The 23,493-nt window shown below is 53.5% G+C and overlaps 5 protein-coding genes across 5 annotated transcripts; 1 reads left to right on the top strand and 4 right to left on the bottom strand.

Annotated features, from left to right (window-relative positions):
• Window positions 1-1,786: 1,786 nt before the first annotated feature.
• Window positions 1,787-5,467, top strand: PHYSODRAFT_489196 (hypothetical protein; the record flags this gene model as incomplete). The annotated part of the gene is made up of 2 exons (XM_009525363.1): window positions 1,787-2,372; window positions 5,370-5,467. 2 exons carry the CDS (start codon window positions 1,787-1,789, stop codon window positions 5,465-5,467), a joined length of 684 nt encoding a protein of 227 aa, XP_009523658.1.
• A 1,501-nt stretch (window positions 5,468-6,968) lies between these two features.
• Window positions 6,969-8,984, bottom strand: PHYSODRAFT_363530 (hypothetical protein; the record flags this gene model as incomplete). The annotated part of the gene is made up of 3 exons (XM_009525362.1): window positions 6,969-8,619; window positions 8,708-8,746; window positions 8,818-8,984. Coding segments are annotated over 3 exons (1,857 nt in total), but the record flags the coding sequence as incomplete, so codon positions are not given.
• A 464-nt stretch (window positions 8,985-9,448) lies between these two features.
• On the bottom strand, window positions 9,449-13,957 carry PHYSODRAFT_354345 (hypothetical protein). The gene is made up of 2 exons (XM_009525361.1): window positions 13,936-13,957; window positions 9,449-13,854 (listed from the first exon to the last, which is right to left on the bottom strand). The coding sequence occupies exon 2, from the start codon at window positions 11,154-11,156 to the stop codon at window positions 9,495-9,497; it is 1,662 nt and encodes a 553-aa protein (XP_009523656.1). The 5' UTR covers window positions 11,157-13,854; window positions 13,936-13,957; the 3' UTR covers window positions 9,449-9,494.
• A 2,768-nt stretch (window positions 13,958-16,725) lies between these two features.
• Window positions 16,726-18,384, bottom strand: PHYSODRAFT_496426 (hypothetical protein; the record flags this gene model as incomplete). Its single annotated transcript, XM_009525360.1, has 3 exons — window positions 16,726-17,568; window positions 17,617-17,769; window positions 17,818-18,384. The coding sequence occupies 3 exons, from the start codon at window positions 18,382-18,384 to the stop codon at window positions 16,726-16,728; spliced, it is 1,563 nt and encodes a 520-aa protein (XP_009523655.1).
• A 3,261-nt stretch (window positions 18,385-21,645) lies between these two features.
• PHYSODRAFT_391339 (hypothetical protein) lies at window positions 21,646-23,073 on the bottom strand (the record flags this gene model as incomplete). Its single annotated transcript, XM_009525359.1, has 2 exons — window positions 21,646-21,765; window positions 22,993-23,073. Coding segments are annotated over 2 exons (201 nt in total), but the record flags the coding sequence as incomplete, so codon positions are not given.
• Window positions 23,074-23,493: the final 420 nt, after the last annotated feature.

Here is a 23,493-nt window from a genome sequence, read left to right as displayed (position 1 = left end):
TCCAGACGGAATGATAATGTTATGCCAGACTCCCAGGATAGCGATCTCAACATAGCTGGACTAATGAAGGCCGCGAGCGAAGGAGACGTAAGCGTTATTCAATATCTGGTTCATGATTGCGACGCTGATGTTAATACTACATGTAGAGATGCCGATGGAACCATGGCGCTCTTGCGAGCTGCTTCTTGCGGACATGTACGTGCCGTTCGGTTTGTCGCTACAGAATGTGGTGCCGATGTCAACGCTACTACTAACAACGGAGTCACCGCGCTGATGGTGGCCGCAGCAGGAAACTCAGTTTAGGCTGTGCAGTTTCTGGTTGAAGAATACGGGGTGGATGTGGACGCCATTGACAACACGGGAACTACCGCACTAATGGCTGCGCACACTAGCGTTGTTCGGTATCGAGCAAGATGTTGCAGGGCTGGTGTGAACGCCCCCAACATCCACGGTACCTCGGCGCTAATGATGGCAGCTGGAAATGGGTTCACGGATGTCGTTCGGTATCTTGTGGAGGAATGCGGAGCCGATCTGGAAGCCCGTGACTATATGGGGACGACAGCGCTGGTGGTGGCCACTGCTAACGGGCGCAGGGCTGTCGCTGGGTATCTTGCTGACAAACAGCGACATTTCATCCGTGCGGATTTTACTTCCAGCCTAGCTACCGATTTCAATATTGCTCGAGTACTGCTGGCAGCCGCTAACAGACGAGAATATGGCCGCTGGGGCTTTGGCCAAAGTGCCACACCGCTGTATGCTGCGAAACAGCATCAGGGTGTCGTGAGGTGGCTTAGCCGGGAAAGCGGTGCCAACCTAACGAGCACAACATTCATGGTCGCTGCTGCTAGAGGACACCTGTGTGTCGTTCAACATCTCTGAAAGCTGTGAATCCGATGAGAGCATCACATATAAAATCGACGTCGCCGCGCGCATGACACTCGCGATGACTTGTCTTGAGTTTGGTGGTGGAAACGCCAGCGATTTGGATGCCGCACTGCTGGTGGCTGCTGCTAATGATCACATTGATATCATCCGATTTCTCAAGCAAAAATACCAAGTTGACGTGAACGTCACGAATGGGGATGCCGCGCTAATGCTAGCTGCTGCTGAATCGCACCTTGAAGTTGTTCGGTATCTCACTGGAGAATGCTTCGTCGCAGCGGCCACTACTAGCGATAAGGGGGCGACAGCGTGCATGAAGGCCGCTGTTAATTGTCATGTTGCAATTGTGCAGTACTTGGTTGAAGCGTGTGGAGCCAACGTGAACGACGTCGATGGAGATGGCAATGCCGCGCTAATGCTGGCGGTCGGTAACAAGGATCTAAATTGCATTCGACGCCTAGTTCATGAATGTGAGGCTGACGTAAATGCCACCGATAGAGGCGGGTGTACAGTGCTGATGCAAGCCTGTGCTAAACGGCAGCTGGATGTCGTTCGGTGTCTAGCAAAGGAATGTGCTGCTGATGTGAATTCCGCTGATCATCGCGGAACTACAGCGCTAATGAGGGCTGCTGCCGACGGCCACCTGGATATTGTTCGGTATCTCACAGAGGAATGTGGAGCTGACGTCAATGCAACAGACAAGGACGGATGGTCTGCTATTGGGTTGGCTGCTGGTAATGGCCACCAAGATATCCAGCGTTTTCTCACTCCATTTGTGACCGCCACCCAACGAAATGCACCAGTATCTCCCAATTTCCTGGTACCAAGTTGGTGCATTCACCCGTCCGAAATCGAACTGATGCATTTCGTGGAGGCCGCCAACGTCGGAGGGGAATATCGAGCCATGTCCGACGTCGCCGTGAAGCTGTTTATCGCTGATGCGTCTTACCACGCAGTGTTCGAGGACGAAGTGCGGCTGTGGCATCAATTACGGCATCCCAACGTGATCAAAATGTACGGAGCTTGTGACGCTACTCCACTGCCACTGCAATGCTTTATCTGTGAATATGCTAGCAATGGGTCGCTGCTTGAATACGTAACGCCGACTCCTCCTGTCGAGCAAAGAGTTTGGTCGCTTCTACATCAAGCTGCGTTGGGGCTTGAATATCTTCACGAGCGCGGAATCGTCCACGGCGACCTTCGGTGCAGCAATATCTTGATTGGTAGTGAGGGTTTGTCGAAGCTGGCCAACTTTACTCGAAGTGCCAAGGTGGGCCAAACGGCAATATCCTCGAGGGTCGGATCGATGCGCTGGCAGGCTCCAGAGATTTCTGACGGCAAGACATTGTCCTTTGCATCAGACGTGTATTCGCTGGGAATGTGCATTTTAGAAGCCGTGGCCAGGGCGATGCCATGGAAGTATCGGTGCGCGGATAGGTACGTCAATTACTTCAGAGCGCTGAAATCAAGTACGATACCTGGGGGCCCAAGTGTTCATCTAAAGACGCGCGAGATTTGGTGTGGCGAATGTGCTGCAAGAGCCCTGACATACGTGTGAGTCTCGCTTCCGTCGTGCAGGAGCTGGAGCGTTTAGCTATTCAAGAGAGTTCCATTTCGCTTGAGCCCGAATACGAGCCCTTAGTCGACTTCTGCAGCTACAAGTGTGACAGCACAGAAGAATTGTGGACGGTTATGTGCAGACGTGCGATAATGATCTCTATCGCCAAGCATTCGGTGAGCTCAAGACAGTTTCGGAACGACTACAGGGAGCTTCACATCACTCGACAATGCTTGACCGATTCCACAAAGTGCTGCGCGACTTCCGTCAGATAGTATCCATGTCGAGTGAGCAAACTCGGGTTCTGCAATTGTCCGCAACACGAGCTACCAACTGCAGTGTGATCGCCTTTCGTCGGCGCCTCGACTCCCTTTGGACCGCACTGGGGGAACGGCCGATGTGGCGAGTGAGCGGCATGCGCGATGGGAGCAGCAGCGCAGCAAGCAAGTCGAGATTTTCGTCTCCGAGGCGTCGAAAACCTACCTTCTGCTGGAAGAACTCAAGTCGCAAGAAGAGCGGCTGGTCTTCCTCACTTCGCTGAAAGCGGAGATTGAGCACCCTGCAAAATACGTGTTGACGGAGGCGTACGAGGTGCAAACACCCTTCAGAAGGACGATTTGTCGGACCTGACGCCGGAATGGTTCATCCCCTGGTATGAGCTGGTTGTTGACACGTATGACTCGCTTGGCCACGGCGGCTTCGGAAGCGTGTTTCGAGCCAAATGGCTCGATTCGGACGTGGTGGTCAAAACTTTGATTGAATCTGGTATCGAAGTCGACGAGTCTCGCTCCTTGTCGTTCAGTTTGTCCGTTCAGCCAGGGACCTCTGCAACCAGGGCGGGAGTTATGGCGATGTTCCGACGTGAAGTCGATATTTGGTTCGGGTTCAGCCACCCCCACGTCATTCGGCTGGTTGGCGCGTGCCATGTTGGTCGACCCTTCTTCGTGTGTGAATACGCTACGAGAATCCAGCTCGGATCAAGCCAGGAACAAGACCGGAAGAGCTGAGTCTAGCGGTCACTTGCACTGCGTCACAAGTTGCTGATGAGGCCTGTGTAGGGTGTGTTTTGGGTGGACTCGACCACTATGTGTGAGCCACACGGCTGAGATGCCGTGTGCTCTCTGGTCGACGGAACGCTGGCGTGTGCGGACGCTGGCTTCCAAACTGATGGCTGCAATGCAGGATCTTGCAGAGCAGCCAATCCGGTTAGTCCATGGGGGTTTTGTAGCCAAAGGCTTTCCTCCGGAGTTCACAGTCACAGAAGCTCAATAAAACACGATCGCCTCTGGTGGTCACTTTGCGATTTGCATCTTGCCACACAAGTCGTCTCTCCTACCTACTTGCAGTCTCCTACGCTAATCTCCTAAGTGCTCAAGAGCCGACTCCTCGAAACTCTTATACGCCACGAACGGAACGCTGGTCAGCTACTTAAGAAAGCACCCGAATGAACTCTGGTCAAAGTTGCACGAAGGTGCGCTGGGCGTCCAGTACCTCCATGCGCGCGGTGTTGTGCATGGCGACCTCACAGGGAACAACATCGTTATTGGAAGTGACAGGAGAGCGAAGGTGACGGACTTTGGTCTCAGCTCCTTCGTTGATAACGATAGTAATTCGGAGATATCTGCTGCTTCGCACTGGGTTGCACCGGGGTGTATCGTTGGTGAGAAGCTGCGAGCAACATTTGCGTCGGATATCTATGTGCATCTTGGAAGCGCTGCGCGTCGTGGAGGCTGGTGACGACGGAGCGAAGATATGCCTCCCTTGGGGAAATCTGGACAACAATGCCGTACGGTATTACGTAAAGCAGCGAAAACTGCCATCGCGGCCCCCAATTTGCAACGATGCGCACTGGGAGTAGTGTGCGCAGGTACACGTCCACAGTTACCAAGAAAACCCAAGGAAACAGTGGATGTTACCGTGTACCAGAATCTGGTAACACGTTTCCTGCTCATGAGACCCCCTTCGCCAGGAAGCCTGAAAGGACCCGATAACATGTTACAGGTGAAGCTTTGGGATCTTGACTTCAACATTGCTTTTGAAGACGAGCTTTGACCATGCGTTGGCTATCGTGGGATAGATAGCCTTATGCGGTAAATGATCTGTGCGGTAAAGCTATTCATAGTCGAGCACTCATTCCTCGATTTTCTTCAGAAGCCGCACCCAGTCGTCTACGTACACGCTAGCACTTCCTCTTCGTCAGTATCGCTGTTTCCCCGTCTCCAACGTAACAACGATGCTTGGCAGATACTTCGACGTCGCCAACGGCAGGGACAAAAGGGACCAGGCAAGGTCTAGTGCCGTTGGCAAGTCTGGTTGACGAGCGATCGTTGTAGACGAAGGAGACAGCAACAGCGACGAGGAAGTGAGGCAGACTGATGATGAAGGCGGGTGTTGCATTAGTGAAGCCGACGTGGAGAGCTATAGCGCGACATTCCAAGCCTATTAAATATAGGGGGTAGTAGGTAACTGGGCTCACCGGCAGATTAGGCCCACTTTTTAGAACATTCAAATTCTAGAAACGGGGCAGATATTATTGTGTTTGTATTACGAACCCCATTGTGCTGCATTTATGTTGACACCCACTCGACACGACACGCCCACCAGCCCCGGCGCTACTTCTGTTTTGTATGCCTTGCGATCAGGGCTGATTTGAATATGTTTGTTCGGCACTAAAAATCTATTTTTCCGCGCTCAACCAGAGGCGCTGTTGTCATCGGTTTCCCCAGGGAAAGCTCGGAACTACCTACCAAGATCCAGGGTAGTAGCGGGGCCACATCAAAAGTGTCGGTAACTACCATTTTTGCAAGTCTCCGTTCTAGATTTAGACCGTTCTAAAAATGGGCTCGTTTTGCCGGTGAGCCGGTAACTGTGACCATTGTGAACCAAGCGGTACCAATATTATGTTACTGTTACTGTGTACCTCGCCGAGAAAACAGTGGATCTGCACACACTAACTGGGAGTTGGTGCAGCAAATGAGTGCGTTTGATCCGGAGGAGAGGCTCAAAATCTCGACGGTGGTCGATTAGTTGGAGCGGCTGGCAAGTACTTCACTGAACGAACGACTGAGACAGCAGCCAATATGCGATTTGTACCAAATCTCATATCGAAAGCGCGGGAGATGCTAGCGCGGCTACAAAACGATAGTGGAGATGCTGAGAGTCGTGACAGAGCGCTATTGTCCCGGACACCAAACCTTGGACGGACTTTGAGTAATAATTAGGGCTACTTCCATGCATAAAACCTATAACGATAGTTAGATATAAGGGGTAGAATCGGGCGTAGATTCCGATTTTGCGGTCTATTTTAGCGTATCTGAACTCCTTCCCGTTCATTTCGGCTGTTGGAAAATACTTCTATTTCTTGCAACTTTGTTTGCAATTGAAAGCCTGCCACGTAGTTGTCTTACCGCTACCCAATTGGCCAAATCAGGATAGCAGCTGGGGATAAGCTCATAATCACGATAAAATACCACCATCTCGTCATTTATCCTACATGTTATAATTTGACAGCTGGTGTTAGAAACCTCGCACAACATATATGTAGTGCAAGGTCAAATCCTCTTTATCCATAACACTAGTTCCCAATACTGTAAAATTCAATATATTATCACTGCGACTAGCTAAACGTTAATATCGATATGTAACAGCAACTGGGTGTGGAGCACTGGTTCCACCACACCAGCAGCTCTATCTTAGCTCCCAGAACCTCGTTTCGGCTATAGCCGCTCTCTACACAAAGGCCAGAGCTTCGTCAAGATGCTCCTGAAGTTTGAGCGTTTCAAACACAGTCAAACAGAAATTATGAAGGTTTCAAATTTGAAGCATGAACCTTGGACGGACTCTATCGTGGCAATAATAAATTACCGAACCAATTTTGAATATAACAATCGAGTTATGGGCGTGAACCTAGTGCTATACAAAGGAATAGACACGTATCTTTCCATCGAGGGCGGCCACAGCATCATGGGCCAAGTGGTTGCGAAGTTTCGGTCGGTCAAAAACCATCAAATCAAAAATCAATTCTCCGTCCAAGCCTTTTTGGCCGGGACAATATATTCGCTTTATGTTTTGCTGTGGAACGTCTCGACCAGTTGCATCATCAGATCGATGACAAGCTTGAACCCGCCAGTATTGCAACGTTCTGTTCGCTGGTTGAAGAAACACTCGCGAGTACGAACAAGTTGCAACACATGACAAGTGGTCTGACGGCCTTAGCTGAGACGGCAATGCAGTGCCACGCGCTGCGACGACGTGTGGTCGGATTTTGGTGGCACAAGCGCTAAGAGCCTTGCCTAGGATCAACGACGATTTCACTGGGATTTCTAGTCGAGTTACTTCGTTCTGCTTCGTATGATAAAGTACGCTGTACTATACCTGTAAGGCCGTCGAGTGAATGTTGAAACCTAGCAACCAAATAAACTATAAGCATGTTACATCGTCCATACAACTGCGTTTAAGCCGAACTAACTACGCCTGCTAGCCATCTATACATCTATGCTACGGTGGTGGGGTTGACGGCACCCTTATTGTCGCAAACGGTGGACTCGTTGTACAGAGCGGCATACAGCGCCGCACGCAGATCATCTTTGGTCGAGAAACTCGGCAACTCGAGCATGTTGTGGCACGCGTGGCTGCGGAAGTAGGTCACATCTCCCGCGCCAGTTAGCGTGAACTTGCACAGCTGACCGTCGTAGCTCGTGAGGCCTTGGAAGCCCACAAGCGGCACGCGCGAACAGCCCGTCGCGAACTGCAGCAGTCGCTTCTGGTACACGCCCGACATCTCCTGCACGACGTCCCAGAACCACGCCACTTCTTGCCGAGACTCCAGTGTATCGTGCATGTGGGTGTGATGCTTCCAGTCCGCCACGTCGATCGCGTCCGAGCCACACAGCAAGTAGTCTAGCTCCTCGTAGTCGAAAGGCAGCAGCATGCGCTGAGGCACCACCTCGTAGAACCCCTTGAGGAAGGACGCGAGCTGCGGCGCCACGCTCTCGAACATCATGAAGCGGAACTTGCGGTCCGCGAGCTCGAACTTGTTGTCGTCGTTCACTTGGATGTTTCGACCAGCGGGGATGAGCTCCACCGTCTGCGTGTGGTCGCCGTGGCGCTGCGTGACCGTGAAATCCAGCTCGAGCGACTCGGCGTCGTCGTTGTCCAGCAGCCACGTCAAGCTGCGGTACATTTCTGCATCCAAGTACTCCAGATCACCGAAAGTAATCGGCGTCCCCAGCATCATCTTGAGCAGCGGCGCACACAAGTGGAAGTTGAGCACAGCGCCCTCGAGCAGAGCGCGGCCGATCAGCCGGCCAGCGGCGTGGAAATGTTGCAAGTGATCGGCGCCGAGCACGCGCTTCGACTGCGGGTTAATGAAGTACGTCTGATCGCTGCGCTGCGTGCAGGAGAAGAGTCCGACCTCTGGGTCCACGAGCTTCTCGTTCAGGAGGGTCAGCCACTCTCGGTGCAGTCCGCCGACGCCATTGGGCGCGTCTTCTTCTCCTTCAAAATTCACTTGGAGACGCACGGAGCGGATGCTCGTCTCGCGAATGCAGTTGATATGCTGCACAGACTGCTCCAAGATGTAGTCACGGTGCACCGACAAGCTCGAGTGCAGACTTCTGTCGCCTGCTTGAAGCAGCGCCGCCGCACTAGCGATGAAGTGCGCGTACTTGGTCGGGAAGTCCTGAGCAGCAGCGTCCACCGCCATCCGCTTCAGGTCCTCTAGGGTGTCGGCCACGTCGGCACGCGGCGGGGGCAGCGGGAACTGCGTGGGGTCCACGTCGCGCGGCTCCAGCAGCTCGAACTGTACGCCCGCGCACGGGTCGTAGCCCGTGCTGAGACTCCGTCCTCGGCGCTTGGACGACGCGCGCTCGGATTCCGGCTCCGCTTCGGGCGGCAGGTCGAAGCGCAGCACGTAGCCCGGCGAGTGGTCGCCGCCCTCCGTGAGTCGGCGGCGCCACACGAGGCGGCTCTGGGCGTTCAGCTCGCGCGTCCACTCGCGCCGCTTGTGGGCGCGAGGCAGCGGCGTAGATCCACTCGGACCTTCGACGATCGGCCGGACAGCGGACGTGGACACTTGCTTCTGGTCGGCGCTCGACAGTCCGCACAGGGCGCAGTGCACCACGCGCGCAAAGTTCTTGAAGCCGCAGGCCATGCAGGTCGCGAATCCTCGCTCTGCTTCACTGTGGGGGTGTAACACAACGTGTAGCCATGTTCGTTCGTTAGCTACGATATGGCTAGTCGACTAAAATACTGTTGCACTGTACGCACCGTTGGGCCGCCAGCAGCCGGTGGTCGGCCAGTTGTTCACTGTTGCAGAGTCAGAGCGGACATCGATTAGTTAGGAGGCAGCCAGTTAATGTTGTTGCTGCTGCACGTACGTGGAGAGGATCATGGCGTTGTGGGGCTTCTCGTCCTCGTCGACGGAGCTGGTCTTGCGCACGGCGCGCTTGGTCACGAACACGGCGGCGAGCAGCAGCACAGCGACGCACACGGACAGGTCGGTGGCAGCCAGGAAAGAGACGCCGTTGCTCGCCAGCGCCGTCATGCGGTGGGGGGATAAGGAAGTCGGTGGAAGCAGGCGGGACGAAGCAGAATCGCTTCTGCAGTAGCGAAGCCAAATCCTGGGGATGACGCCCGTAACGGTCGTAGAACCCAACCTGCAATATCGGATGCGTCGAAGGGTTGCGGAGACATAGCACGCGACGACAACAGAGCTTGGCTCGAGGGAGATGGGCCTAAACCTACAAGACCGAATTCCCCTGCTGAATCGGATGGGTGGGTCCGTTTCTCTGTGGCCAAGTTGCAGCTTTGTGCGCCGACAAATTGAGCTCAAAAAAGCTTCACGTTTTGGCGGTGGGCTGGATGTCACGGACGACATGGAATGATTGCACACGAGGTCCACATACATGATTCAAGTCGTTTTCTTTTCTCGGAATTGTGTCAGCCCCTTCTCATTTAACGTGATTATGCGGCGTACAAATAAAAAAAAATGGTACACTTCAACCAGATCAAGTTTTCTGGATCTGGCCGGTGAATCACCTGGCGCCAGCGCTGCTTAGTCCGTGGTGAACCCGTAGAGCTCCGTGTCCAGCAAGGCGTAGAGCATGCGCTTGAGCTCAGCGCGCGAGATGCCCAGCGGCAGGTCCAGCCGGTTGAAGCACGCGTAGCTGCGCACGAACTCGTCGGGCGCGCCCACGATGCCCCGGATCGTGAACAGACACACCTTGCCGTCGTAGCTGGTGAGCCCCCCGAAGCCCACCAGCGGAACGCGCGAGCACCCGGTGGTGAACTGCAGCAGACGGCGCCGGTACTCGTTGGGCATCTCGCGCACGATCTCCCAGAACCACACGAGCGTCGGCGACCGCGCAACGCTCTCGGCCACCGACGTGTTCTTCTCCCAGTCGTCCACGTCGATCTCCGGCGATCCGCACATGAGGTAGTCCAACTCTTCGTAGTCGAACAGCATCAGCAATTGCTGCGGGATGACCTCGTAGATACCCTTGAGGAACACGTAGAGCTGGTCCGCAACGCTCCGCAGCAGGAAGTGCTCGAACTTGCGCTCCAGGTACTCGTGCTTATTGGCGTCGGTCACCTCGACGTTGCGCCCGTTGGGGATGAGGTCGACCGTCATGGTCCGGTCGCCAACGCGCTCCATCACGCTGAAGTCCAGGTCCAGCGCCTCCACGCCGTCGTTCTCCAGCATCCAAGTCATGCTCTTGTACACCTCGGGGTCAAAGTACTTCACGTCGTCCATACACAGCGGCGTGCCCAGAATGAGCTTCAGCAGCGGCACGCACAGGTGGAAGTTGAGCACTGTCCCCTCCAGCAGCGCGCGCCCAAGCAGCCGCCCCGCTCCGTAATAGTAAATTAGATGGTCCTCGCCATTGTCGTAGCGGGAGTTTGAGTTGAGGAAGAACGCGCGGTCCTCCCCCTGCGTGGGCTTGAAGAGCCCCGCCTTGGTGTTTGTCAGCAGCTCCGTGAGCATCATGAACCACTCGCGGTGCAGCCCGCCAGCATCCACGCCGCTCTCTTCCAGGAAGTTGATGCGCATGACCGACCGAATGTATTTCTCCTCTATACACCCGAGGTGCTCCATGGACTCCTCAAACATAAAGTCTCGATGAATCGACAGCTTGAGGAACTCCACCTCGGGCGGCACCAGCAGCGACGCCGTGGTCTTGACAAAGTAGGCGTACTTGGAGGGGAAGTCCTTCCCCGCGAGTTCCAGCGTCTCGCGCCGGCGCTCGACGCCTTCTTGTGTGTTGTCCTCGAGCACCTCTCCGGTCGCACGTGCTGCCGCATCCCACTTGGTGGCGGGGATGATATCCATATCAGCGATCTCCGCGAAAACCTTGACCTTGGCGGGCTCCACGACGGCCACCTCGCTCTGCGTCGCCATAGGCCCATTCACCTGTCCGGGCATCTTGGAGCTCGCGTTCGGCTTTACGAAGCGAATCACTTTGCCCACGCGCGCGGGCGCCATAGACCCGCTGCCTTCCTTCACGCGGAACCAGAACATGTTGCCCTCCACGTCCAGCTTGCGCGTCCATTCCTTCCGCTTCCGGGCGCGCTGCTGGCGCTCCGTGAAGTGGCGCGGCAGCGCCGCCCGAGTCTCATTCCGGCGCTGCTCCAGCTGCTGCTGCTCTTTCTTCTTCTCCTTCCGCCGGCGCTTCCTCTTGTTTCTGCCGCCGCTGTCAGTCGCCTCGCCCGTGTCCATGCGCTCCCCGCAGATGCAGCAGAAGAGCGCGTCCTTGAAGTTCTCGAACTCGCACACGGCGCACACCTGGAAGCCCTTCTCGGCCTCACGGGTGGCCGTGTCCAGGCGGTGGTCGTTGCCCGTGGACGCGCTGCAGATGCCACCGACGCGCAATTACATCGGTTTCGTTAGTGAAAAGCCCAAGCAACAGGAGGCTAAAGGCTAAAATGGCGCCTGGGACGTACTTGCCGAGCAGCGGCGCCGCCAGCTCGCGCAGCCGCCGCGTGTGCAGGCGCACGAGCTTGCGCCGCATCATGAAGAAGGCGATGGCCAGCGCGGCCACGAAGCTCACGTTCACGAGCAGCGCAAGCACGCCGCCGTCCATGGCCGCATACACGACGTCTCCTGTTACTGCGCTTTAGCCTTGTATTGAGGTCTGAGTGCTGATTGCGGCAGCTTTGCTGATCCTGGTGGATTCCTTCGAACCCTCCCTAACCGAGTAACTATGTGTTTTATGATATTTCAACATTATTCACGTCCAACTATGTAGAAGTTTTTTCCAATTTTATTGTCTCTGTCGTGCTGATAGTGACTATAACGTATATGTCTGCATGTCTATACCAATCGAATAATACAGTTTCATGGTATTTTGGACCTAGTTCAACGTAGCGGTTTGGGATCACGCCCAGGTGTGTCGCACACACAGTATCAGACTTTATCCGATCTGATACCAATCGTAATCAGATCCATCTTCACCTTCGACCGAAATGGGGGCCGAGTACTTCGCCGTCGCGACGCGCGAGGTGGTCAAGACCATCTCGGAGAAATGCCAGGTGCTGCACGGCTCGGTTTGCATTGTTGTGTTTCCGCCGACTCACGATTGGTGCTGCGCCGCAGGTGCTGGGCAAGATGCTGGAGGCCTCGCGCGTCAAGCTGCACAGCGCGCAGGAGATCGCGCAGGACTCGGTCTTCGCGCAGACGCCGGTGCGCTCGCTGCTACAGAGCCCTGCGCATCATAACTATATGTGTTAATCCAGTATGGGTGTCGGCGCGCGTTGTCGCTGGGCAGCTCCTGCAGGAGATGAACCGCGTGTTTGAGCAGCTGCAGAGCAGCGCGGTGGACCCGAGCATGGTGGGCGGCGAGCGGGGCAAGACGCTGTTCGACTTCGTCGATGCCGAGACGGTGCAGTCGCTGCAGCAGGACACGCTGGAGCAGACGAAGGAGTGGGTGCAGTGCAGTGCATTGTGAGCTTTGGTAGGTCTGGTTGTTTCTTGGTGCTGAACGTGTGGGTGTGTCCAGGGTGGAAGAGCTGCTGGCCGCGCATCAACACGCCATCACGAGGATCTCAGCTATATACGACTTCTTCTGTACATTTGAAAAAGCCCATGCGAGTAATGTCGACGCATTGGTGGGCGAGCACCGAGACCTCTCTTTGATCCCGTACGCTGGACGCTTGTGCCATGCATTGGGCGCTGGATACTAATGGGTTTCTGGATGTTTTGTCGCTGTAGTGACGAAGAAACCAAGCCAGTTGAAGAGCTGTACGACGCAGCAGTACGTATTGTACATGCGTTGCATACGTTGTCAACGTCGCCTCTCGAAAGATCACTTACCAGTCTGTTATCGTGGATCTTACATTCGTTCATAGGTGAGTTTTTTCGTCGACATGGAGCAATGCGACCGCTTTTTGCTGCAGTACTTCACCACGATCAACGATATTTACCCACAGTACGTCGACGTTGCACCAAGATCATACGCAAGCAGAGCGACTTACATGTTGGCTGGGTGGTTTGTTTCAGCTACGAGGTGATTTTTGCCGACGTGCAGCTTCTTTTCGATGAACTGCTGAGCCTTCGGGACTTTTATCTCCAATTCCTGGCGTCGTACCAGTCTGTCGGGGCCGAACTGCAACGACGGAAGCAGTATAACGTGAACGTTCGCCAATTTGTAAGTTGCGGTTCTTCCGGGCAATAGTCACTGGACTTACACATGTGACTCCTGACGGTGCATAGATTGAAGAAACACAAGCAAAGCTAGCGGCACTGGAACAAGAAGAGATTGCTTTGCGCAGCACGTTTTGTGAAGAACATGCTCGCTTCTTGCCATCTACACTGTGCCCCGAAATTCAGGTAAACGTGCAACCAAATGGGAGGATATCTGCTGTGGCGAAACATCGTTGTCAGCTCACTCGCGAATTTTGCTTGGTTTTGCGTTATTAGTATCCTCCCGACAAATTTAGCATCATCCGCGAAGTAAGTAAAGAGGACGCCGTTACATCGGAGGTGGCACAATGAGCTCTCACAGCTACAAACAAGACCAACCCGGGTGTATTCCAAACATGCATACTTTCCTTTTGCCAGTCAAGCTAGATGGTTGTTATTCCTCTATGAGGCAACAGATACAGTTGCATTGTTTCGTACAAACGAAGGCGAGCCATGCCAAACATCATTCGTACTTGACCAGCTTGAAGAAAGGTCTAAGGTCTACTTACTTCTTGCTCGGCTTGGTGGGCTTGTACATGTGTGTCTTCACAACCGTGCCCTCCTTAGCACGCGACACCGCGGCCTCGAATGGCGACGTCGTCGTGATGCTAGCCGCCTCGAGGCGCTGCACCTCCGTCACCGGGATCTTCAGCGCACGCTTGATGAAGTTTACCCGGAGCAACGCAGTCTGCGTCAGAGTGTACATGTTCGACGTCACCCAGTACACGAAAATGCCCTAATCAAGCGAAGTCATTAAATATTAGACATTGGAACACAACTGAGCGAGAAACAATAGACACCAGATAAATTGACTTACCGACTGGAAGTTCATGGTGAGCGGGACCATCATCAGCGCGAAACAACGCATGCCAAACTTCATCTTGTCCTTCATCTCGCCGGTCATAGCCTCTCCACCAAGCTCCACAGACGCCACCATCAGAGCCGAGGAAATGCAAGGGAGCGCCATGGTGGGGTCAGCAGCCGAAAGGTCGGTCACCCAGCCGATGCCCTCGTGGGCGTACTCAGGGAAGTACTTGGAGATGTCCTGGAGTCCCCAGAAGAAGCCAAGGAACACCGGGATCTATAGCATCCGCAAAAAAAATGAGCAGCGGTCAGTCACAATGCTGATAAAAAGTCAACTGCAGGATAACGACTTGCATCCTCACCTGCGCCATAGGCGTGAGCATGCTCTTGAACGGGTTCACATCGTGCTTCTTCATCAGCGCCTTGTACTTCTTCTGAAACTCCTGCGCAGTCTCCGGGGTTTGCGTCGGGTTCGAGTCCATTTCGTCGCGAAGCTTCTCCATGTCGGGCTGGAACAGCTTCATCTTCGCAGCATTGCGCATCTAGCACGGCAAAAACATCGGCGACGTAAGAAATTCGGGGCCTGTTTAACCAGCAACTTCTCGTTTGCGAGACTCACCGAGATGACCGTGACAGGGAAGAACACCGTACGCACGGCAACCGTCGTGGCGATGATAGTCGCCCACCACGGCAGTCCCGTCGTGGCGTGGATCACATCCAGCGAGCGAATGGCGATGTCCGAGAGACTGAAGCCTGCGTTCGAATAGAAATCACAGAAGTCAGCATCCCTTGACTTTGAAGCCAGCCGACCATTTCTACCGACGTCATCTTACCCAGGTCCGACACGGACGCGTAGTCAATAGTGCCTGCCACACACAACACAGATTACAATACCGTCAGACTCATTGCGCACAACAACTTAGACTTGAGTTTTCTGATAGCGTCGTACTCGCAACTTCCAGTGCCTGCTCCGCCGCCTCCGTGGGTGAGGCCGCCACGATCTTTTCGTCGTTAAGCAGTCTGCAGCGGTATAAAATCCCCTATCATCAATAAACCGCTCCACCGTCTAGTACTTTGCATAGCGTCTGCGTACCCAGTGGCCGGGGACGAGGAGAACGAGCGACCGCCGAAGCTGTGCGTGGGGATGAGCTGCACGGCGCCCATCTGGGCCGCGTGCTCGAAGCGCAGCGTGCGTCCGGCCTGGGCGACGCGAGGGCCGCTGGTTTATGACACAAGAAGAAATGCAGAGCACACCGTGACGAGGTCAGCAATTGCACATCCGTGAGTATTGGGGAGAGCACAGGGGGGTGCACGCACCTGCGGGCGGCAGCGCGCGCCATGGCCATGGAGGCCGGCTGCATGCGACGCATCGAGAGGACCACCATCACTTCGGCCGTTTGGCTTTTGTGGCTTGCGGCGCGCGAGGCCGTCACTAGATCGACCTCGCTTCACTGACAGAGTGGAACGTATCTGCTGCCGGATTCAGGGTTTGGTAGTACAGTAGTCAGCAGAATAGTAGCGATAGTAGTGATAATATCACTACTACTACTATGTCACTAGTATAGCACTGGGGTCTGCGCCTTATAGTAGTGATAGTGATATAGCTATAGTAGCGAGAAAAAATGCCCCTAGTAGTGATAATAGTAGTGTTGATATCACTACTACTATCCCGAACTTCAACCCACGGCAGACCTTCAAAAGGCGCGAAAATAGGTGGTTCTCAGCCCTCCCCTCCGCGCGCTTTGCGCTCTTTGGCTCATTTCTCGATACTCGGGCGGAGGAACAAGCAGTTAAAGCGCGCTAGGAGGGCTGCCATTGGTGGAAGGAAGCAAAGACTTCATGGTGCAGTTTGTATTCACCAGTCGAGTAGTCCGTCGACCTCTGAAAACGGTAGGGCTGCCAGCACGCATCATCTTGCTTGTCTAATACTTCTACCAGCAGGTTCGCAGCCACCCGCGCCTCAGCAAGTTCTTACTGACATCGACGCAGGAGTTAAAGAAGCTAGGAGCAGAGTCACTAACAGTATCCCTGACTACATCATTCATACCGCACTCACGATCGATCGACTCGGTGTGGAGCTCATCTAACGACAAGGCCAAGGCATGTACAATATGCATATTGTTTTGCTGTGTGTGAATCCGGAGATGTGCTCACTACCGTCCTGACTTTAGGGATCATTTTCGGGTGGCATCGTGCGGTGGCTGATCCTGGTGCGTGTCTGAATTTCTGTTTTGCTCAAAGCTGCTGAATCTCACTGTATCGTTTGCGGTGATGTCCTCGTCGGCGTTACTGGTCAGCTGCTTAACTTGCTCGAGTTTAGCTGGGGCATGGTTGTTCAACAGCATTCCTAGGTTACTTCGTGACTGGCCACTACGAACAAGGATTGACCTTTTACACTGCGGCTTTGGCGTCGTAGTTCGCGCGCGTGGAGGAAAACAGCGGCAGAAATGGGTACAGTGTAGATAGTAGTACTATAGTAGTGCTATAGTAGTGATATTAGTAGTGATATCTACTAATGACGTTCTCTAACTACTAATAGTAGTATTAGTGCTATCGACTCTGAGTCGGATAGTAGTAGTAGTATCACTACTAGCCAAAATTCTCACTACTACCAAACCCTGGCCGGATTGGCTGAACTAGAATTCAATAATAGCTAACATGATTGCATGAAAAGAAAGGCAACAAAGAATGAATGTTTTCCGATGGTGCAACCTGTTGTTGAAGCGATCCGTCATAAATTGATATTACTGGGTTTTGCTACATGCACGACATAGTTGTGAAGGCGTATGCAGCTTGTGTGCAGTCAGCACTGTGCAGGCAGACCGAGCGAGTAGACCTGGGTCGGCGTCAGCACGAGGATGGTGTCGTCGTTGACGATCCGCAGCCCAAGGAGCTGCTGGTCGCCCAGTTCCACCACGTGCTGCTTGCGCGTGTGAGCATTGCGCTCTTCGTCGGACCCATTGCCCTGGTACACGAACACGCGCCGCTCGAACTCGCCGATGCAGGCGAACGAGCCGGACGGATGGAACGACATGAACTTCTTCTCCTGCTTGGACGCCTGCACGAAGCCAAACGCTGGCAGCGTGGTTGCGTGCTTCAGCGTCAGCCGGGCCAATTCAACGTTGAGCTCGAAAATGAGGCCGTGGACATCATTTCGGAAGAGAAGAGAGGACTTGAAGTCGCTGCAGCCGTTCACACGAGCGCTTGGGGCCAGGAACTGGAAGTTCGTGCAGTCGATGTCCACCTGCTCCTGCACCACCTTCTGCTCAAAGTTCACCAGCAGCAGTGCCGCCTTGGCGTTCGGATCTCCACTGTCGCACTCTTCATAGCCACTGAGAATGGACTCTGCGGTGGGAACCTCGAGTGGTCGGTCTTGGTGGGCGCCAATGCTCTCCTTGCGGTAGCGAGTGGCGATGTCGGGTGCTCCATGAAGAGGCTCATCGACAGAGCTGAATGGCGTGCTAGACTTGTGGAAGCGCTCGCTCAACGGCGTGTTAAAGTCGAGCGACGCCAGCTCACTAGGCTCTTTCGGCTTCGTGATCTCTCCGTGGAAACCGATGCCAGCTCGCGGGAGCTTCGACAGCAGCACGGCCATTTCGTCGTCATCCAAGTCATCTTCACCATGAGGTCGCTTGTGAGGCGACGACTTGCCAGCGGCAGCAGCTGCAGGAGTTGCATTCGGCGCTGTCTGCACCTTTTTCTTCGCCATCAACTCCATCAGTAACTGAGGCGTCCCCTCCACAAGCAACACCACCTCCGGTCCGCTGAACGAGACGTAGGTCGGCAGCTCCGACACGACGGCAATCCCCGCCACAGTGTGCTCCAGCCCAACAGATCCACTGTCGATCTCCATCCCACAGCCAGACACAGCCGCACGCACACCGACCATCGAAACTCGGAACGCTCCATCCGCCTCATTGCCCGCGAGCGGTTCCGCCACCACCGCGTGAATATGCTGGTCCTGCTCGTCGTAGAACGCCCCCAAAAGTAGCAGCGGCACGACGCCCCACGGCGCGCACTCGTAGACCACAGCCCACTTGGCTGCTTCCTGGTCACTCTCGGCCTTCAAGAAGTGCAGCGTCCCGTGGCCGTCGCAATAGACCAGCAGCCCCTTGCCCGCCACCTGCACCGACAAGTTCTCCTGTCTCCCCGTGAGCATGGGGAAGCTGTAGACCTTCTCGAGCTTTACCCCGTCCGCCCTGCGGTCCACCACCTGCACAAGTTGATACTCCGCATCCACGAAGTACGCGACGCCCGCCCCGAAGCTCTTGCCCAGGAACGGATCCGCCGCCAGGGCGTTGTGGTGCACGCGCGACTCCCACTGCGCCTTGCGCATGCTCTGGCCCGCGTCCAGCGGCGTTAGCGCCGCCACGGGCAGCGCAGCAGACCGCCTGGAGACCCCATCGATTGCCAACACGTAGCGGTCGAACTCCTTGTCCACCAGCGCGCGATTCACCTGCATTGCCATCCTTCACCGGGATCGACTTGAGCTTGAATTGGGTCACCTCGACCAGGATTTGGTAGTGCAGTGATAATTTCGGCTAATAGTGATACTACTACTACTACTATCCAACTAACATAGTACTATACTATGTATGTACTACTACTATTAGTAATCTGAGAACGTCATAAAGATATATCACTATTTATGTCACTACTATAATAGTACTAGTATAGCAGCATCCTCACGGCGAATATTCGCCCCGGTTGCTAGAGGGGCATTGCTTCGGCAAATGTTGTATCTTAGCTTCTCAGCGCCGCCCCCCTGCATCCTATACTCGCACACATTTTTACCAAATTGGTTTCAAAATATATCCCCGTGGCAGCCGCGGTCATCCACGAAGTGTTCAGCGGTCAATGGTGGCAACGCCAAAGCCACTTATAATGATTTGATTTTTTTTTAATTTACTACTGTAGCATGGAGACCAGGGCTAAGCAAAAGTGTATACATTGATTTACGGTTGAATGAGGTCGAAAGCTAAGACGGCACTACCAGATGCGGCACGAGATTTACTCCAAGCCTCTTTCCCGTCTTCATTTATGGCGGCAACGGATGACTAGCGACATGCAAGTTCTAGTTGATCAGCATATGTGCAATGTCGGGAACACGCACGCTGTCTAGCAGTGCTCGCTGCACTCGCTCGTGACATCGGTCCCCGTGCGGCTATGCCTTTTTTCCTAGATTAAACTTCAAATCCGGTTGATTTCAATAAATCCTGATCCTAACCTGGTCGATTGCAATAAATTTCCGGATGTGCATCGTTAAATATCCCCCACAGTGTCAGGCTAAATTCTGATCGAGCAATCACCAATGCCAATATATCAGTAGAAATGTAAATCATGACGAGCAATTCAGTCACATTACATTCAACGACCACCATATGCACATTTGTTCTTACATCACATTAATTTAAAGCTCATCGAAAGAGTGAGAGCAGCCCTGTACCCCCCGAACACGTAAGTGATTTTCACAATAACGGTAACTCGGTGCAAGTGACGTAAAAGAGCTTCAAGATGGACGACTACACGTCTCAGTTCACATACATGTTTGCCGGATTCACTATACACTGACATCAGTTAACAAACGCTAGTGTTAGCTATACATTTGGTGTTTGTGTGAACATTAAAGACCGAAAAATTGGTGTCAGAATTGCAAATTGTTACTTTGCTCGGGAACTGGCATGCAATTTTGGAGATCAATGTCGTCTTACGTCCTGTGCAACGGCAATACTTCGTCTATTTATCAAGAGTGTCAGAATAATATACCAAACGTCAAGGCAAAAAGAGAATATCTCCACTTTTCCTTCATCGCTACAGAGCATACATTCTGGCTGTTGTTTCCACTATGACACGTCTGGTCTAGTCACCGCTTTCTGTTTCATGCCAATCCTCGTACTCGGTTGCTCCCGCCGCTACAGAACTGTAGCAAGCGATTTATAGTTTTCTTCATTCAATGATTGGAGCAACTAATATGTCTATACAAGCAGTATGCCAACTAATTCTAGTGCTGCATTCTTGCTCCTGAATAGTTCATAATAGTTAGCGATACCATAGTATCGCCTTTGGATTTAGACTTCACTGCTCCACGCCAGTTTTGTCAAGGATCTATCAGTGTACTGACCGATACCTTGAATTAGGTTATCTATGAATAACTTAATCCAAACGACACTTAATTACATTGTTTCGAACGTTAGCGGTGACTTTTTTCGGAGCTGCCTAAACTCTCATATGTTTTTTTACGGCGGGCCCCACTGTCATTTGCCCACATTTGACCGGAGTTCAGTCACCCCTCGAAAAGGGTTCCTCGGTCTATGTGCATAAATCGTCGGTACCGCATTTCGCATGTAGAGCGCTACAGCGGTTTAAGAGATACACTTTTATTTAGACCAATCAGAGATGCGAGAGAAAAGTCCGTGGGATCGCATGTAGAGATACACCCCTAATTTGGGTATTTTGCGCATTTTTGCATGCACATTGAGCCACCAGTTCCAAGTGCGCGAAGGCAGAGGGGAAGAGCTCGCCAACGTCGCGCTGCCCCCTCCCCGCGCACTTGGAGGCATACGCCTCGTCGGAGTGATAGTTAGTAGCCACGCCTTGTGTGGGCTCAGTTGAGGCGCGCTTGAGTGCGGGATATGGGGAGCACAAGGTTAAACCACAACGCGCAAGCTCGAGAGAGCGCACAACACGGCTGCTGTAGCGATGGTAGTAGAAAAAGCAACGGTGTAGATAATTGGTTAAGTGGTGTGGTTCCTGTGCAACATAGTTGTAGATGGCGCCTAGACTTGTTGCTAGCTTAAGCTCCATCCCAGAGGAGATCGCTTCGCGCCATCCGCATGACCAACCATCTTGCCAAATTTGTGTACGAAATGATCGCGTGACCCAGTTTTTTGGTTTACATTGTTTTTAGGCTCGAGTGCAGTAATTAACCTAAACCTATGACATGGGGTGTGTTTCTCTACATGCGAAATGCGGTAGTCAACTACTACCTTAAACTTCAACATACCTTCACTTCCGTTTCTAGGTATTTTTGCACTTTGAATCTACAGTGCAGACCCACCTATGTCCTAGACTGATTGGCGCTGTAAATACAGTTAATCTCGTTACTGCAACGGAATAAAAATTTGACGACAGCGATTTTAAGCAACGGAAGAGCACTCAGAGAAACGGAACATCATCAAAACCTGGTATCATTAATATCCGCTGTCACACCGTGCTCACAGCATGATATGTCAAAGGTAAAAGGAGGACGGATGTCATGGCCGTCTGATTCTCGAAAGTCTAAAGTCTCCAAAAGATATTTACATTGCTTTAAAACTATGCAGAGTTAGACGAAGCTGTTTGGTGACCCGAAATCAGCAACACAGTGAAATTCTCTTTCTAGTGCAGGCACCCTCTGCGAAAACCAATCGACAGGGCGCCGAATTGAGCTGATGGCCATGCTTCCCTTAACCACTCCTCCGAAATGACCACGTTTTGTATGGGATTTGCATCGCTACAAACTTGTCTATTATTTACATAAACCGAACTGAATGATCTTCCGTTGCAGGACTGACAGTGAAATACAGTTGTGCACCTCGTTTTCGGCAGGGCGGACCATATCAAATGCTGCAAGTCGATAAAAGCTGGTAGTAAGGATGGGTAATTTCATGTATTGACATATTTGTCGTTAAATCAGTACTAATTGAAGATCCATCTTCGATACAATACCTGTGTGGCACCAACAGTTGCGAACAGTCTGCTCGGAGACATCACTCCATCCCTCCGAATACCACTTCATGGCAGTGTACAAGTCTACCGGCTTGTACGCTACACCACTGTAAAACATATCTAGCTCTACTTTCTGCTTTCTTAGTGTGGTGTAGTAGCACCCACAAAATCGTCAGATGTGGCAACTAGCTACAAACACAACAACAGCCGAGCTAGTCGGCCCTTGTTGGCCTGCGCTGAGATGTCCCCCAGCGGTTCGGCCCTTCCGGGACAGTGATGTCTCGTCCTCGCCGAGGCCAAGTACCCCAAGCCAGTCAATCACGGAAGACAGCTGAGTTACCTGACTCCGGAATTAGAAATCCCGTGCCCTCCGCCAAAGGACGGACGACGACCCTCGCGGGCTTTTACGGGTCGCCGAGAGCAAAGGCTTCTCGACTCAGCAATCAGTGCCCGGGACGTACGGGAACACCGGCTCGCAGCGGTGGCGAGACTTTTCCTTCGCGCTTGGCGAGACACGCTCCCAACCCCGGCCGACCTTAATCTCTTGGCGCTACCAGTCAACACCCTACAAGCTATGCCTCTCGGGTGCTGACAGCAGACATAATCCGGCCCGTGCAGGGACTTACTGGAAGCGCGTGCACGTGTTGTGGACCTAGAAAATTCTGCTCTGTTGTTTGTTATCTCTGCCCTGAAGGGGCGCCTCCACATTCCTAAGCTCCTATACAAATACCAAATGAAAGCGGGCGGTTTTGGATCTCGGCCGACTCTTCACCGAGCTCGGCGACGCTTGAGCTCGGCTAAGCCGGATAACCTGTCCGGATAACCCCTTGAACTCAGCTGAGCCGGATACGGCGTGTCCGGATAACCTGGCGAGCTCGGCTGAGCCGAATAAGATGTCCGGATAACCCAGTGAACTCGGCGGAGCCGGATAAGGTGTCCGGATAACCCAGTGAAATCGGCGGAGCCGGATAAGGTGTCCGGATAACACGGCTAACTCGGCGGAGCGCCCCTTGGACTCGACTGGGCGACTCCCGGACTCAATTCGACCCGGTTACCGTATCTGGATGGTACGTGGTGCCGTTTAGCCGAGCTCGGCGGCTTGAACTCCCCATGACCTCGACTGAGCGTGTCCAGTGCCTTCCTGAACTCGGCTGGGTCTTCATCACTGGGCCTGCCACGTGGCGCCAGGTCGGGGCCGGTGTGCCTTGAGTTTCTGACACCATCAGCCGAGGTCAGCGGTCCATCAGCGCATTCTTGCCCACTGAGCTCGGCGGATGGTCATCCCGCCGAGTAGTACTTGGCTCCTGGTACGTTGTTCCACTGCGGCCTTGGAGTGTGACACAAAACTTGATGTTCCCTACACCATACTAGTCTTATACTTGTCCTTCAGGTACTTGATGATGCCTTGATCCATTGGTTGTAGTACTGCCGTCGTGTTGGGGGGGGGGGGCAGCTTGTGCACTTTGACGTGCGTGAGCTCGATGGGCGCGTCGTTGTGGGACGACACGTTGTCGACAAGCAGCAACACTTCTCGGTTCTGCTGCCGCATGCTCCCGTCGATCTCTGTGAGCCACTCGCAATACCGTGTCGTGTTCATCCATGCCTTAGACCTGTTGTTGGTGTACGTGGTGCCGATTTCGGCGAAGACGTCGCGGCCCTTCAGCGGGACTGGTACCTTGGACTTGCCGATGAAGTGGAGGGGGAGCCGCTCGGTGCCATCGGCATTAGATGCCACGCAGACAGTCACATGTTGTTTCGATTGTTTTGTCCTTCTCTTTTCTATCTACCGTCAGAGCCCCCTTAGGTTCTCGACGGTAGAAAAAACGACGTCTCGTCCATATTGAATATGTCACGAGGGTTGTAG

The sequence above is a fragment of the Phytophthora sojae genome (genome assembly GCF_000149755.1).
Source record: "Phytophthora sojae unplaced genomic scaffold PHYSOscaffold_3, whole genome shotgun sequence".
Lineage (NCBI taxonomy): Eukaryota > Oomycota > Peronosporomycetes > Peronosporales > Peronosporaceae > Phytophthora > Phytophthora sojae.
Note: the sequence above shows the minus strand (reverse complement) of the source record. Positions and strands in the feature narration are given on the sequence as shown.